The 16,633-nt window shown below is 62.8% G+C and overlaps 1 protein-coding gene across 3 annotated transcripts in view; it reads right to left on the bottom strand.

Annotated features, from left to right (window-relative positions):
* The window catches only part of RADIL (Rap associating with DIL domain), a 65,274-nt gene that overhangs the window by 6,492 nt on the left and 42,149 nt on the right, over positions 1-16,633 (bottom strand). For all 3 annotated transcript variants that reach the window (XM_047713348.1, XM_047713347.1, XM_047713349.1), the window contains exons 4-9: positions 14,518-15,156; positions 12,378-12,415; positions 6,967-7,127; positions 2,733-2,845; positions 1,366-1,603; positions 491-663 (exon numbers count right to left, since the gene is read on the bottom strand). In XM_047713348.1, coding sequence (XP_047569304.1) covers positions 491-663; positions 1,366-1,603; positions 2,733-2,845; positions 6,967-7,127; positions 12,378-12,415; positions 14,518-15,156 — 1,362 coding nt within the window. The remainder of the gene's footprint in view (positions 1-490; positions 664-1,365; positions 1,604-2,732; positions 2,846-6,966; positions 7,128-12,377; positions 12,416-14,517; positions 15,157-16,633) is intronic.

Raw genomic sequence — 16,633 nt, 5'->3', positions numbered from 1 at the left:
GTTCCTAGCTTCCTGTCGTGCCTCCGACAAGTGACCACACACAGTTTCGGGGGCCAGACGTCCCCAGACATGGGGCCAAAGCCAAGAAGCCAGCACGGCTGCATCCTCCTTGCACACATGGGCCATCCGAATCTGGCTGAGGCCCATGCCCAGCTTCTGGAGGCCGCCACGGCCCACAGTCCCTCTGCAGAGCCAGCTGGGCCATCGAGTCCCTCCTCCCATCCTCTCTCGGACCCAGGCTTCTGCCTCTCTCTTCCGCTTCTAAGCATCACGTGCTTAGATGGGGCCCAGTGGACAAGCGAAGGAGGCCCCCATCTCGGAGACCCTGACCTTCATCACACGTGCAGAGCCCCCGGCCGTGTGGGGTCAGACGGTGCAGGGCCTCCTGCCTGCAGGTGGGCACAGCTGTGGGACAGAAGCCTTCTGCAAGTTCTCGGGGCCCCAGAAGCCAGGGCCTGACCCTTGCCCGATCTGTCCGGCACCCCCCTACCTGGATGAGCTGCGCACGGGGCGTGGCCAGCAAGTTGAGCGTGCAGGAAAGCTTCCGGAAGAAGCGCTCCCCGGCCTCCCCGTGGCCAGCACTCCGCATCCACTCCAGGAGCTGCTGCAGGCGGGCGCAGGCCTGGACGCCGCGGGGCCAGTGGAAGCAGCTCAGAGAGGGGCCTGGAGCGGGGACACAAGGTCACACCTGATGCCCAGCAGCCCCTCCCAGATGGCGGGCATCCCGCCTCCCTGACGCCTGTCCTCCCTGATGCAAAGCCTCTGAGAACAGGCCTGACAACCGAACACGGGTTTCCAAGGCCCCTAGCCTGTTTCTGGACCCCCCTCTGGGAGGGAGGGCTGGAACACCCACAGAATCCCAAATGCAAAGACTATCGCACCTACAGCCGAGGACCCCTGCTCCCACCCAGATCCTGCCCATGGACCCCAACCAGCGCTGGAAGGTCACGCTGGTGATGTGCCATGGGTCTGCTGCACGGCATGGTCACGTCCCTGTGTCCCAATGGAGCCCCCTGGAAGGAACTGGCACCCCAAGACCCTGGCAGGGAGGAGAGCCAGGGGTCCAGAGGCCACGCCCCTTTTCTGAGCCTGTCCCTCCTCGCTCCCGCTGGGGCTGTGTGGAGATAAAAGGAACCAGAAAAGGCCTGTGCAGCCCCCACCCCTACCCTGGGGCCGCTCTGCAGACCCTGCCAGACAGTACTGCTCCTGGAGGTACCCGCTCTGCCACAGAAGCTGGTCTCCTGGGCCTCGACCTGCCACCTAGACCCCCAGGCAGTGAGATGCCTCAGACCCCCAGTGCCCGCCAGCACCTGCTTGGCTTCTCCCGCAGCAGGGGTAGGGGTCCCCAGCGCCCCCGGCCCTCACCCTTGTCCAGGAGCTGGTTGAAGAGCAGAGTGCTGGAGAAGAAAAAGAGGTAGGCCAGCACCTGCGAGGCGATCTCGGGGTGCACCCGGAACTGCCGCAGGAGGTCCATGGTGGCCTGGTACACGGACACGACATGGCGCAGCTCCTCAGGCAGCTGGAGGGCGGAGCACCAGCTCTCCCTGCGCTCCGTCTGGAAAGGGGGGCACTCCAGCAGGGCTGGGAGGCAGACGTACAGGGACTGGGGGCGACAGGGAAACACCAGCTGTACACAAGGCCTTGCCTGGCCTGAGTGCGTGTCCTGCCGGACACGCCCCAGCCGCCTAGGGCCAGCCCCGGGTAAAGGTGCAGAGGACACCCAGAGGGGCAGACAGAGATGCCCCACAGGTCTGGGGGGAGGGGGGCTCTGCCCGTCTTGTTTTAGCAGACAGAAGAGTGGCCAGCAGGCAGCCAGCTGGTCTCTCGGTACCGGCGCACCCCTCCCGCGGAGCCGAGCCGGGCACGGCAGCCTGGGCGCCAAGGCAGCAGCCCTGGCGGAAGGCCGGGAGGACGGCAGGCACCCACACTCGTCTCGGGGGTGACAGGGCAGCATCGGCTGCTCCCCAGAAACAAGGTGAATGCACACCTCCCTGGGGAGTCCTTGCTGCCACCACCCCTCAAGGTGATCCTGGGACAACAGGTCAAGGGCCACGCACATCCCCACTCGGACCCCTGGGCATGTGGACTGGGGGCTTCTCCCCATTTGGCCGAGACACTGAGGCTGTGTCCTCCTCAACACGGGGCTCCGCGCAGCTGGGAGCAACTGAGCACAGGGCTGCCTGACTCAACCACCTTAACCCCATCGCTTCTCCGAGCACTGTCCCCAGCGCGCTGTCCCCAACCAACCCTTCTTGCTTCCTGCTGGAGAGCAGCGGGGGCCAGGCTCCACACGCCCCAGCAAATCCATCCGAGTTCACACTCACTCTCGGCAAGTCCCCTGGGCTCCCCCAGTCAGGACCACCTACCACAGGGGCCCCTCCTCTCTCCACCTGCCTGCACCCTCTCCATACCTGGAGGCTCCATCGCCCTCTCTGCTCACCACAATGGCCACCAGTGCCCACGGAGGCCACGCTCCACCTTCCAAATCACTGCCCAGAGCCTCCAGCACCGCGGACCCTGCACGGCCGGCCACCTCCCAGGACAAGAGCGATGCGCACAGGAGGTTGAGGAGCCGGCCGTCGAGGGCACAGAGGCAGCCATTAGAGCCCCAAATCCTCAAGCAGTGGTGGGGCGAGCACCCATCTCCTTCCCGGCGCCCCGCCCCCAGCCTGGGCGGGGGGGCAGGAGGAGCACCCCCCACCGCGTGGGAGCGAGCCAGCCACGCGCCGCACCTTGGAGACGTAGTACACGCACTGCTGGAAGGCGTGCAGAATGACCTCCTCCAGCACCGCCATGGCCTCCTCGCTGGCCGTCAGCGCGCAGGAGAACAGCGACTCCCTGGAGCCTACGGGGAGACGGCAGCACACAGTCACCCCTGGAGTGCGCAGGCCATGTCCCCATCTGGGGTTTGGGGCGGCAAGAGCCAAAGCCCCCCAGCCCGGCCGGCTGCCCCCCCCCAGCCAGGCTGTCGCGCCTTCCCAGGGCCCTGTACTCCCAGGCCCAGTGATGCCAAAGCCATGAGAGGTGCATCCGCGGCTCGTTAGTGAGCAGAGTCCGGACACGTTTTCTGCTGGAACCAGCAGCCCCGGCAAGAGCAGATTCTGACCCAGGTCCCCTGCAGCCACTTCTCACTCCGCACACAGGTCAAAGGCACACCGGCCGGAGCTCCAAAGGAGACCGTCACTCCCCAGAACTGTGATGTTTCCGAGAAGACAGAAACCTAATGGCCTACGTGCCCTGTTCTCCCCCCAGCACCCGGGAGAGACTGCCCGGAATCTCCACAGCCCCACGGAGGGAGGCAGCCTCGGCTCCATGCAGGTCCCCCAGAACCACAGGCCCAGGGGCGTCCAACTCCCCCATCAGGCTGGAGCTGAGCCTGGGCGGCTGGCAGGGAGGCTGCCCAGCAGGGTGACGGGGTGCCCGTGGATGCCCGCTGATTCCTTCCTTCTGGGAAGGGTTTCTGCAAAGGCAAGAAGCCCAGGGGTGGGAGGGGGGAAGGGGAATGTCCTGAAGGGCCCCCCCCACCGACACGGGAGACACGCAGCGCCCCAGCAGCACTCAGCTGAGTGCCCACGGCCCGGTCTCCCTCCCACTCGGCAACTCGCTTCGCTGCGGAGCCGCGGGCAGGCAGCCGGGACGCGCGTGTCCCGCAGAGACGGGCGCTGCTCATCTTGCTACGGCCTTTTCATTCCCACGCAGCGCAGGTCCCACGGTCTCGGGCTCTCCTCCCAGGGCTGGGAGGGAGGCGCTGGGTCTGACGGGGCTCCAGGAGCACAGAATGGAAACAGAGCCCCTCCCCCCGCAACATCTGGATGCGCCACTGTTCGAGGCACTTCTCTTTGCAGGGCTCGGGTCTCTCCTGCCCCTGGGCCCACAGACCACCCCCGAAGGGCTCCTCCCCTGGAACCCGCCAGAGGCCTGCCCCACCTGCCCAGGGTCCTCCCCTGAGCCCGGCTATGGGGTCGGATTTGGGACCGACCCTGATGGGGTCTGGCTGCTCCCGGCGGCAGCCCCACTGGCTTTCAGAGGAGAAGTAAATCAGGCAACGTTGGGGGTCCCATGGCTTGGGGGAGCAAGAGGCTCTTACAGGCCGCCGGGCTGCAGCAACCCCTGTCGGAAGCACGCAAGGCGCCCACTGCTGACCGCGGCCCCTGTAGGTCAAACGTGACCCCCAGCCGACCGAAGCCAGCAGGACCCGGACCAAGGAACCAGTTCCGAACCCCCTCCCTGGAGCGGGGCCCGGACCAGGGGACCTCCAGGCAGCCAACTTGTCTGAGAAAGCCCACCTCTACCCCCCGCAGGGCCATGAGGGCTCTGGCAGAGGAGGGACGGCAGAAAGAGGAGGCGGCCAGGACTCTGCGGAACGCGGCCGTGGGGAGGCTCCCGGCAGATGCCACATGGGTCTCTCTGATGCCACGGGAAAACCAGCTGAAACACTTGCTCCCGTGGTGCAGGCTCTGCTGGGTTGCTCCCAGATACAGGGTCCCTGTGCTCAGTTTCCGACCAAGCTGACACAGAAGCCCTTTGGGGGTCAGGGGCCTGTACTTGAGGCCCCCAGATCCATAATGGCTAAGGCAAAGCCACGAAGGCACCCAGAGAGCTCTCCGTGGATAAAATGCCCCCACCCCTGCTGGGCCCACCTCCCGGCTGCCCGTGGGAGGGAGGCGTCCTGGGTAAGAGCTTGGAACAACCGAGATTGTTTGCGGAATGCAGAGGCGATTTTCCAGTATTCAGGACGTGACATCTGTTTTCAGAATTCTTCCCACAGAAATTTCCTGCTGAAGGTCAGGAGGCCGAGAGGCGACTCTAACCTGGCCTCTGGCCTCTGCTGATGTGATGTTTCCTCCAAGCTCTCCAGCGCCTGCCCCACACAGGACACTGTTTGTGGGACGCCCGGGTCCTGCCACAGCTTCCCTGGCCCACGCACTCCCCAGGGCGGACAGAGGCGGGCCCGGCCACGCAGCAGCTCTCTCTCCCAGCATCAGCCAGCCTAAGCGACCTCCAGGGCCAGACCAAAAATAACTCCCTCCGAGAGCAGAGGCAGCAGCTACAGAAGCAGAGCCTCCACCAGCTCCAAGTAGCCCGTTTAACGCAGCCAGATGCGGGGTCCCTGTGCTCGGGCAGCAGGCCCGATGGGACCCAAAGACCACAGCCTCTCCGCAGAGCGTGTGAAACCAGGGCAGACGAGATGGGGCCGCGGGACTCACCCACCGACACTGTGCCCAGAAGCCACGGCAGCAGTAGTTCTCCCCACGCACTCTGCTGTGGCCAGGATGGGGGGACTTGCTGTCAACACCCTCAACCTCAGAAGGGCCACAGGCACTTGGAGACCAGCCAGAGGCCCAGTGCTCCCCGGCCAGCGCCACCTCCAGAAGAGGGGCCCCTCCGCTTGGAACCGCTGGAGGCCGCAAGGAGACTGGCTTCGGAAGAGGGAGGCCCGAGGTTCTGGAAGCACCATGCTCGGGACAGCCCAGTGCCCTGGCTTTGGACACGCACAGGGAAGGCCGTTTATGTCGTATTCGGGGGAAAAGACCAGGTAACGGGCTACTTAGGCCCAGGCCTTGGGACAGAGCACACAGCAGCCTGTCCCGCGAGGTCTCACTGGACGCCTTGCACAACGTTCACCCAAGGATAACAGGGATGGGGGCAATAGGTCAACAGGCCTAAATGCCCACTGGGACACAGAAGGTTCCAGTATATCCCTCTACATCTCCCTGGAAGCCCTAATTCCCAGGCCCCAGAAGCCCAAGGAAGTTCCCAATGTCCCTTTCACTGTGAGGTGGGGGATAAGAAAACACAAAGAAGCCATGACTGACGAGAAGGGACCCAGACACAGCAGCTGGCTCTGTGTCCCATCAACCCGACACGTCCCCGCCAGGCCTCCTCCACTGGCTCCACGTGGCCCAGCACTGGCCCAGCACTGGCCCAGCTGGCCCTCCAGCCCACCCATCTGCAGAGCTCCCAGGCTGCCGAGCCAGCACACAGTAGGACAGCCTGCCCTGTGCAGACCACCGCTCCTTACCGTCAGCCACCAGGAGCCCCTCAGCTCTGGGAATCTAGCCCCTCCTGGGGGCTCAGCAGGGTCCTACACCACCTGGACAAGGTCCAGGGCCCCAGGCTATGTGCTCAGGGTTCTCCCACATGGAGCCCACAGCCATCCCCCGGGAGACACAGCTAAGCACACAGATGCCTAGCTGCGTCCGGCAGACTGAGCCCACGGGGGAGCCTTGGCCAGGCCCGGCCTGCCTGCCTGGCTTTCCTCCCAGCTCCGGGGGGAGCGGGGGGTGGGGGGCAGCCTTTAGGGGCAGGGCCGCTGACCACGCCTGCCCAGGACCCCACCACCACAGGGACAGAGGCAGGTGAGCGGCTCTGGTTTTGTTACAGGAGTGAAGGAGCTGGATCAAAACCAGGCTCACCCACGGAAGGCTGTGGCCCCGGCCCCTGGAGCGACCCCACCCTCCTTCCCCGCTCGTTCCTCGGGCCATGAGGCAGACACGTGGCAACTGAAGTCCCAGCCAGCCTCAGGGCCCGGCTGAAGCCACCCTCTTCTGGAAGCCCCCACCTCTGGCTGCCCCAGGCAGTCTCTCCCAGTGCTGCCATCTCAGGTTCTGTGGGCACATCCCCTGCCACAGAGTCCCGAAGCCACCCAGCCCCCGGGGCACCGTGTCTCCTCTCAGAAACCCCAGAGCCCCCAGTAAGGGAGAGCCCAGGGCCGAGGCACCGCATGCTTTCTACCAGCCTCCCCAGGCGACACGCGGCGGAAGACACAGTGCATGACACAACGGGGGACACGAGGCTGGGTCTGCCTGACCGCCAGGGTCACCCCCTCTCAGAGGGACCTGGACACAGCGCCACCTCCCTTGGTTTGAGCAGCTGACTCCAGCCTGGGATGAAGAGGGGCCGGGCCGCTGCCCCCCCCCAGGGAGCCCCCTGTCCCCACACTCGCCCCGGAGCAGCAGCCCGCACCTGTGACGTCCAACTCCTCCTCCAGACTCTGCATGTAGAGCGGGCACTTCTGCTGGATGAAGTAGAGCAGCTCCACCGAGTTGGACATCCAGAAGAGAATGTGCTGCAGGTCCGGGACCAGGCCCGCCATGGGGAAGCTGGCCAGGGACAGGGGCTCCTGGCTGCCGAGACAGAGGACCCAGAGTTAGTCCCAAACGGGCCCCCGGGAAGGGAGGCCGGATCAGCACTGTGCACACAAGGACGTTCATTCCAACGGGACACCAGTGGGACCCCAGCAAACCCGCAGCCCGGCTGGGACAGGAGGTACACAGACAAGCCGCAGGACAGGTGGGCTGGAGACGCACACCCTCCAGACGGTGCAGGAAGGGCCACCAGGGGCCACAGCCCTTGGGAAAGGATGCTCGTAAACTCTTCTCGCATCTTCTCTTCTGGGACTGAGACAAGGAGGGAGCGTGGAGGAGCGCGTGGGTGTGTATGGGAGGGGGCGGCCGGCGGGCGGGAGCAGCAGCCCGAATGTCAGGCTGTCGCTGACGCTAAACCAACAGCAAACGAACTGCTGTGGGAGGCGCGCAGGCAGAATTAGCTAAAAACTCCTGGTCGTAGCCGGAAGATGGTGTGGAGACTCCGTGGGTCAGACAAGGCCCTGAGAGCACGTCACTGGGAGACTTAGGGTTAACAGGAAACCAGAAGCTGCCCAATTCAGGCCTGGTGCTGCCCACACAAGCTCTTCACACGGACTCCACTGGTAGGGCCGCACGTGTCGCTGCAGCTCGTTAAATCAGAAAGCTTCCAGGCACCGGGCACAGGGCTGGAATCTTCCCGCCCCTCTGATGCCCATTACAAGCCTGGGCCACAGCTAGCTCGGGCTGGAGGTAGCCCTGGGGGCACTCCTCCCTCCTGAGCCGGCACCTTGAGACTCCATGCTCCCTTTCTAGGGGACGATGGCAACATCAGGGCCACCTGTCTCCTGGGTCCAGCGGGGTCCGGCCCAGCCCAGACCCACCCCAGGCCCCTCTCCTCGCCTCTGGTCTCCTGTGCACCAGCCCCTGGGATCCAGGACCTTGTGCCTGTGGCAGGAAGCCCCCAGCACTGTCCTGAGCAGCTCTCCAGAAGGCCGGGGGAGGCGGCGGCGAGGCCATGCCGAGCTCTGGGGTTTCCTTGACTGCAAACGTAAGGGCCAGTCTCTCTGGGCCTGATGTCCTGTCGTGTCGCACCCACTTAGCGGAGGCAGGTCAGCAGGCTGCGCTGTGGTGGCCTCTGAGGATGCCCGAGCCTGGTGGCTACAGGGCCAGGACACGGTCTCCGGGGCCGGCGTGACTGTACCCAGGGACTCTCCGGACAGGTGAGCACAGATCCGTTGAGCAGCAAACCACCCAAATGTGACTCAGGTCTGTCTGCGAGGGACAGCACCCTGGGTGTCCAACGGTGCAAGTGACCCCGCGCCAGAACAGCGACTCTGCAGGCAGACCAATAGGGGCAGGCCAGGTGGCGGCATCTGCGAGGACAGTGCTGTCCCTGGGCCCGGCCAGGGCACAGGGCCCTTTGTCCTGCCTGGTGGGCATCACAGCAGCTCAGGGACTTCCTGTCGTTCGTGATGGTCACAGCCAGGGTCACGGTGGCCGGCTTGTGAGGCCGCTCCCGTGGGCCCGGGCGGAGACCTCAGGCTCCCATGTACATGTTCCTCTCGTGCCTGCAGTTTCATTGCTCTGACGTAGCTTCGCTCATGTCACTGCGGTGTGACCGCTCTACTCCCCGCAAGGGAAGGCAGTGGCTTTGGGCCGGGTGTCCTTGCTCTCACTGCTAGGTAGGTCTGCGGCTGCCGCCCCCCGCTCGTCTTCCAGAGCCCCGAGTGCTGCGGGTCAGTAAGAAAGGATCAATCGGGCTCTTCAGAGCCAAATTCCATTGTGTTTTCCACATCTGCGGCCCTTCTCAATTTCACCCAGAACTCAAAGGGACAGAAGGGCCTCTCCTGACAAGTCAACCACCAGGTATGGCCAAGTGGCGTTTTGGAGTCGAATCGCAGCACACCTGCCCCTGCAGGCCACACGCAGCAGCGCACGAACTCGGGGGGTCTGGGCCCTCCCTTCAAGTGAGCACAGAGCAGAAGCAACAGTTTCACGGATGGGACCCCAAAAGTAGACAAGTGGGATGACCTCATGCTGCCAAGCTCCTGCACAGTGGAGGAAGCCACAGCAGAGTGAAAAAGCCACCCACGGCACGCGAGAAACACTTGCAAACCCTGCATCTGAGCGGGGCTAGTTTCCAGACCCGGGAGGAACGTCGATCATTCGAAAGCAAAAAACACTAACAACCTGGATAAAAAATGGGTTGAAGACCTGAAGAGAGACTTCTCCAGAGAAGACCTCCAGACGGCCAACGGGCACGCAGGGAGGTGCTCAGCCTCGCCAACCACCAGGTGAACGCAAACCAAAACCACGACGCGCACTCGCCTCATACCTGTTGGAGTGGCCGTCGTCGAAAGGGCAAGAGATGACAAGTGTCGGAGAGAGTGTGGAGAGACCAGAGACCCTTGTGCACTGCTGGGGGATGGGTGCAAAAGGGAGCGGCCGCTGTGGGAAACAGGACGGACACCCTCAGAACATGGACAGTGGCGCTGCCGTCTGACCCGGCAAGTCCACGTCTGCATATTCACCCGAAGGAACCGATCGGGATCGCCGAGTGGTGCCCGGGTCAGTGCCGCACGGCTGCCGATACAGGACATGCGGGTCACACTCAGTGTCCATGGACGGAGGACAGGGTAAAAACGAAATCTGGTACGTGGTCTGATGAAATGTATTTCAGCCTTTAAAAAATCAAGGAAACCCTGCAGTGTGCTAGGACACAGATGAGCCCTGAAGACGTTCCGCGAAGTGGACTGAGCCGATCACAGAAGGAAAAATACCACAAGATTCCGCTGAGATATCTGAGAAGGTCCAACCCATGCGGAATGGTGGCTGCCAGGGGCTGGAAGGAGGGAGAGACTGGAAACTGCTAATATGCACTTCAGAACTTAAAGGGGTGGTTTTGGGGGCGCCTGGGTGACTCAGCTGGATAAGCGTATGCCTTCGGCTCAGGTCGTGATCCCAGCGTCCTGGGATCAAGCCCTGCATCAGTCTCCCTGCTCAGCAGGGAGTCTGCTTCTCCCTCTCCCTCTGCTGCTCCCCATGCTTGTGCACTCTCTCTCTCTCTAATAAATAAAATCTTAATAAATTTTTTTTAATTTTTAAGATTTTATTTATTTGACAGAGATCACAAGTAGAAAGAGAGGCAGGCAGAGAGAGAAGAAGGGAACTAAATACAAGAGAGATGAAAATAGTACCAAAAGAATACAAGGAACAATTTTATCCTAGTAACTTGGAGGACGAAAGCAGAAGTCCCCAAAATCAATACAAGCAGAGGGACAGAACCAGACACACCGATAATCACTGACGAAGCAGGCCGGGCCGGGGCGCCCAGATGCTCCCACAGGCTACCTCGCCAGCCCCCACGGCCTCACCACACACGACCTGACGCGGGGAACTGGAAACGGTGGCCCCGTTCGCTTTCTGGGAACCTTGCTATTAAAGTCAGACCAGGACAATGGGTGAAAATCCTAGATCACTCTGACATGTGAATTCAGGTGAAAAAATGCTAATTAAAATGTCCACAAACTGTCAGTCGCCATCCTGCACAAATCCGTAGCCACGAAGAGCTGAATCCCAGGGACTCAGCCACAGATCCGGATGCGAAGAGCAGCTAGCGCCGCGCCCGCGCTCACGGGTGCCCAGGGAGAAGGCCGAGGACCACAGGGGCGAAAAAAGCACGCGGTGAAGGTCCCCAGTCGCCTGCAGTGTGACAAGAAGCACAGCACGAGAGCCTGAAGCCCGCGGGGCACAATGTTCATGACGTGAAGCTTGGGTGTAGGTTCTTGGGTGACTACTGTCGTCTGTGCTTTTCTACATTTTGGCAGTGAATCAAAAACTGTTTAAAAAGGAGAAAGGCAGCATTCCCTGGGGATGGACTCAGGGCTGTTTTTTGGCCCTAACAACAGGCGTTCTGGACACAGACCAGGCAGTAGCTGCTGGGGGGATGCCTCAGTTTCCCCGATGAGTGGGCACTCGGGAGGAGGAGGAGCTAGTTAGGGTGAGGGCTGGGCGAGCCCCTAAATCCTCGGCTCCATCCCCTCCAGGCCCCAACACCACCTGGAAGCCAGCCTGTCCCTCAGGCTGGGGGGCAAGGGTGAGGTGACCACACCTGCCCCTGGGTCCCCAAGGCCAGCCCCTCACACAGAAAACCTAGAGCACGGTGGTCGGCGCTGTTGTCTCCACCGCCCTCTGAAGGGCCTGGTCTACACTGAGCGCCGCAGGGTGAGCTGGGTGGCAGAGCCCGGGCCTCCCAGAACAGACTCGGCCTTGGGGGTACTGCACTGGGCCCTGAACACGTCCCCTATTGTCAGCAGGGGCCAAAAAGCCCGCGTGTGCGAGCGGCAGGAGCCGCTCTCCACCTCCAGCCATTGGCGCGTGGGGGAGGGGTGGGGGGGTCTGCGGCCCCAGGCTCCAGTCCCTGCCTGCAACGGGCGGAGCCGAGTCCTTGCCCGTCGTAGGACCGGGACGACACCGAAGCACTATGGCCACGGCACAGCCACTGTGGACCAGCGGCAGACACAAGAGCGGAGCAGACCACGGACCCAGCTGCGAAGGGCAGGAACCACCCCTGTGACCACGGCCCCTTGGCTGCTGCCGCATCCGCACGGCCCAGAGGGACAGCCAAGCACACTTGCAGTGACATCGCGGGGCTCCGCTGCGTGCCGGGGCGGGATTCCAATGCAGGCGAAGCGCATGGGCTGTTCACGCTCACTGTCTCCCAAGCGTCCACGGCACAACCCCACGGCACGCTGCCCCGGGGGCACGTGGCTTGTTCTAGCCTCTGCGTTTATGGACGAGGACTTAGGAGTGGGCCGCGTGCGCCCCGTGTGCCAGCACCTCATGGCAGGGCCTCCTCGGGAGTGCACACGGCTGGGCGGCAGCACGTGCCCGTCCCCATCATTAACACCAGTTTCCCAAGTCCCAGCAGCACTCTGCACGCAAGGACAGGGCTTCCAATGGACACGGACTGCCCTAGCTCCACGCCCGGAGTCTGCATTCTCCCGAAGAGGCGGGCTCGCTGGAGCACCGTCGTTAGGGGAAGTGAAGGCAGGACGAGGCTCTGGAGAGGTTCTCGCCTACTCGGTCTAACGGGCGCCCTGGAGAAACTCCCCAAACCCAGCGCTTCCCAGGGGCCGAGCGCAGACATGGAAACAGCCACTCAGAGACAGAAGGACAGTGTGACAGAAGCCCATAGCTGACCCCAAAGGTCTGCCCCCCCCCATCTTGGCCCCATGGGGCGGTGCAGGTCTCCCGGGATCTAGGGGCCCACGGGGAAGCCAGACTTACAGCTGCGCCTGCTTCTCTGCCAGTTCTTTGGTTTTCTCCTACAGTTACAAAGACAAGAAAGCAAACGTGAGAAAACACAGGATACCACAGGATGCACTCCATGAGAACACCACTAAATCCACGGGACACCGTCCACCTAAAAACCACGGCGCTGTTGCGGCAGACATCCTGCACCGTGCGGGCTGTTTACCGGAAGCGCGGCTGGAAAGGATAAGTTTCTGTTCCATTCCTGAATGTGACCTGCGCACTTCCCGCAGCAGACAGAACCTACACCCCCTGGCTGACGGAACCACCGGCGCGGTGAGATGTTAAGTGGTCACGCATTTCACACACCCCGGAATGAACACTCAACGCCGCTTACCGTTGAGCCTCACACACAGGCTCTCCAGCATCTGCCACTGGGGCAGTGAGTAGACGGACGTGTGCTCAGGTGTCCACAGTACAGTTAAACATCCCAGCAGGGACGCAGGCTTACCAACATTTTCTGTCCTTTTTAATCAAGAAATGGTTCCTGCGAGGCACCTGGGTGGCTCAGTCAGTTAAAGCCTCTGCCTTTGGCTCAGGTCATGATCCCAGGGTCCTGGGACTGAACCCTGTGTCAGGCTCTCCGCTCAGCGGGGAGCCTGCTTCCTCCCCTCTCTCTCTGCCTGCTTGTAATCTCTCTCTCTCTCGCTGTCAAATAAAGAAATAAAATATTTTTTTAAAAAGAAAAAGGAAAAGAAAGGAAACGGTTCCTGCTTTCGTAGCAAGTTGTCTTCTAAGCAGAGCCCTAGCTGCTGACCCCGTTACTTGTTCTAGGATCTGTCTCGAGTAGGTGGGAGATAGAGCGGTTGATGCCCAAGACACAGACGGACAAACGAAATGTCTGGGGCTCTCAGAAGACCAGGGCTGAGAAACCACGAACAGGGGAAGCATGTGGGGAGGCACACAGGGAATGGCCTAGGTCTGGACTCCTCTGCTTCTGAGCTCCAGACCTTGGATGTTGTTCACCTTGACAAGCCTCAGTTTCCCCAGCTGGGACATGGCCTATGGCACAGGCATCATAGCGTCTGACTCACTAGGAATTGTCTGCCCCAGAGCTGACTTAGGATGGGACGGTGTTCTGTGTAGACAGTCACCGCAGGCCCCGGTGTGGTCGGGTTCCCGCATGGCACGGACTTGACCTGGCCCGAGCACAGACCACACGAGGGAAGCGACCACACCAGGACAGTCCCAACATCGATCCACGCGGGAACACTGGGAGGTTCAGATGCCCACGATCCACATGGGTAACTTACACAAATCTCTGGACGTGACGGCCCATGTTGGTTTTTGCTTTTAAAAGGCTTTGAACATTTTAAATGTGGGTTTTAATCTTAGGACCCCATTCAGTTTCTACAATCTACGCAGTTTACAGGCCAGGATGAATGGGCAACTCTTGGAGGGACTGCGTATAACCACCAGCCACGCTTTGGGTCCCCGGGGAGTCTAGGCACTAGAGGGTGGGAGGGCCCAGGAGTCGGTGGGGGCCCTGAGGGCTGGACCCAGGCAGCCTGCAGCGCGCTTGCCCTGGCCCTGCAGGGACAGGCCTGCACTTGCCCCCAGGGGATGCCTGGCGGGGCCCGGAGCCATTTCCGGGAGGGGAAGGGAGCGCTGGCAGGCAGCTGGTGGAGCCCAGGGGCGCTGGCTGACATCAGACCACATGCAGACCGGCCCCCCAGCCGGGCCCAAACAGGCGTGGTACTGTGCTCTAGACACCCTGACGGAGGGAAGTGTTTCCACGTACAGAAGCCAGCCAGTCCTGTGCCCCCACCACCGGCTGATGAGGGTTCCACACCAGAGTGCTGGCGGAAGCCCAGCCTGCTCCTGGCAGAAAGCACGGGGCACAAAGGCCAAGTGGGTGTTGGGGCTCGGGGGCTCTGTGGCATGCCGTGGCTGGGCTGCACTTGGGAGGGACACGGGACCAGAGCTCAGGATGCCACAGCTGACTGCACAGGGACAGAGCACCACAGAGGACACCCTGGGCTCACTGGGTGTGCACAGGCAGGGCAGGCTGGCCCTCAGACTTCCCACAGGTGGCCCCAGTTCCCACCCAGCTCCTCCCACAGCCACAAGCACCCTCCCACCTGCCACGGCCGCACCCAACACGCCTGTGACTGACCCAGACTGTCTCTCGGATGGCCTTGGCGATCTTGAGCAGCAGCTGCCCGAATGAGCCGGGTTCCAGGCGGGTAGCCGAGTGCTGGATGCAGAGGCAGAGGAGGAAGGCGGGAGCCAGCTTGTGGTCATCCCCCCCAGGCTCAACCAGCGTCAGGATTCTCTGCAGCAGCGTGTCCTCCACCTCTGGCTCGAACTCCAGGTGCAGCGGCCTCGGCCGGGGCAGGGTGGCCGGCGCGGAGCCAGAGGCCGAGGTGCCCCGGGCCCGGAGCACAGCTCCGCACAGCCCGCAGCTCCGTGGCATGGCACGCAGCCGGGCCAGGGCCTGGGCAGGCAGGGGCTGGGCCTGCGCTGGGTCCTTGAACAGCAACAGGTAGTAGAGGCCAAGGGAGAGCAAGTCCCCATGGCGCAGCACCACGGCCCGGCCTCCAACCTCCGCGAAGTTGACAGAGACAGGCGCCCCGGGGATGGGTTCCAGCACCAGCCTGCTCGCCGCCGGCTCTGGGCCCGGGGGCTGGTGCCTGCGGATGGTGCAGTGCAGGGGCAGGATATCTGGGGCCGAGAGGCTGACGCTGGGCTTGCTGGACGGGGTCCTCTGGCCCACCGTATGCTGCTCCCGGTTCAGCAGGTACACCAGGCTGTCCTGAAATGCAAATACTAGGCCTCAGGAGCAGGACACCACCTCGGGCAAATCTGTCACTGGGAAGAAAGGAAAAGGTGTCCCTATCTCTGGTCACCTAAGCCACATGGCCAGGGCTGCCATCCTGGGCCAGCCCTGCCCTGGAGCCCTTCCTAGGTTACTGCTGGCCCCAGCCTGCCCCACACTGGGCACCCATGCTGTCCCCAGGAGAGGGGGCACACCAGAGGAGGAGGAGGCACCGGAGGAGGCCTCGGGGGCACACCGGACACCTAGGGATGACTCCAGCTCAGAGACAACAGAGGCCCGACAAGGGCCGCGCTGGGCACAGTCACTGGTTCACAGGCATGGCCAAGAGCCGCCAAGCACCCCCCGCCCCTGCCGGTGATCTGTGACCCGCTGTGGGCAAACTCCTTCCCCTGCGGCTCCAGCTCGGCGAGGACAGATGCCTCCTCGAGAGACAGCGTCTCCCCAAACCCTCATGCACTGACACTGTTTCATAAACAAGAAACTTCCTGTAAGAAAACTCCTGAGCCTGTGTTTCTGGAGCAATAGGTCTTAGCAGTGCAGAAAGCAGATATCAGGCTAAAGACCGAGTCTGCACCCAGAAGAACCGGCGGGATCGGGCGGCACCAGCCTGTACCAAGACGGGCCCCTGACGCTGGCCTCCCAGTGTGTGCGGTGACCACTGGGGGCCCTCAACTTAGCTCCACCTCACGGGAATGCGACAAGTCACACCCATGACTGAAGGTCTACCGTGCTAGTGAGACGCGCCGTGTATGGAGAAGCGCGCTGAGGACACACGCACCGAGGGCGCCCTCCCCTCTCAACCCTGCCCAAGGAACCCCCCACCTCCGACCTCTCCGCGGGGAGTCCGCCTAAGGACTCCTTCCCTCCAGCTCTTGCCTGTGGGCTGGAGTGGAGCCCCAGGAAAGTCTCGTCCGTAACCCTCTCCGGCCTCCTGTCTACAGCTTGCAGGCGCCAGGCCAGGTTTGGTAGGACTAAGCTGAGCTCGGAGAGCCGCACAGCGCGCACAGGTGGAGCCTGAAGGGGGCTCAGCAAACCGGCGGGGAGCAGAGGAGCCGGGAGGAAGAGCCGGCAGGAGCTTCTGGGGAATCCGCCCCTCCAGCCAAGGGCCCCGCACAGACATGGTGGGAAGCATGGGCCTGGGGGCCTGAGGAGGCGGCTTCCCGCAGTGCACTCGGGGCCGGGAGCCCCACAAGCCTGCCAAGCACCCATCTGGACAAGTGGGCGGGCCCATGTCGGGGTCCCCACAACCAGGGCACAGTATGGCCTGAGACACCGCCTGGAGGATGGCAGACGATTCTTTGAGAAGGAACCTGGTATTAGGTGAGCTCCCCTGCCTGCGGGCTCCTGCTGGGGCCTGGGCAGAGAATGCTCTGGAAACCAAGCACAGGGGAAGCCTCTGCTCCCTCCAGAATCTAGGACAGCCCCGCTTCCACAGCCTCTTCAACGCCAGAGC

Source organism: Lutra lutra, chromosome 18 (genome assembly GCF_902655055.1).
Source record: "Lutra lutra chromosome 18, mLutLut1.2, whole genome shotgun sequence".
Lineage (NCBI taxonomy): Eukaryota > Metazoa > Chordata > Mammalia > Carnivora > Mustelidae > Lutra > Lutra lutra.
The sequence above is the reverse complement of the archived record's forward strand: the minus strand, read 5'-3'. Positions and strand labels throughout refer to the sequence as shown.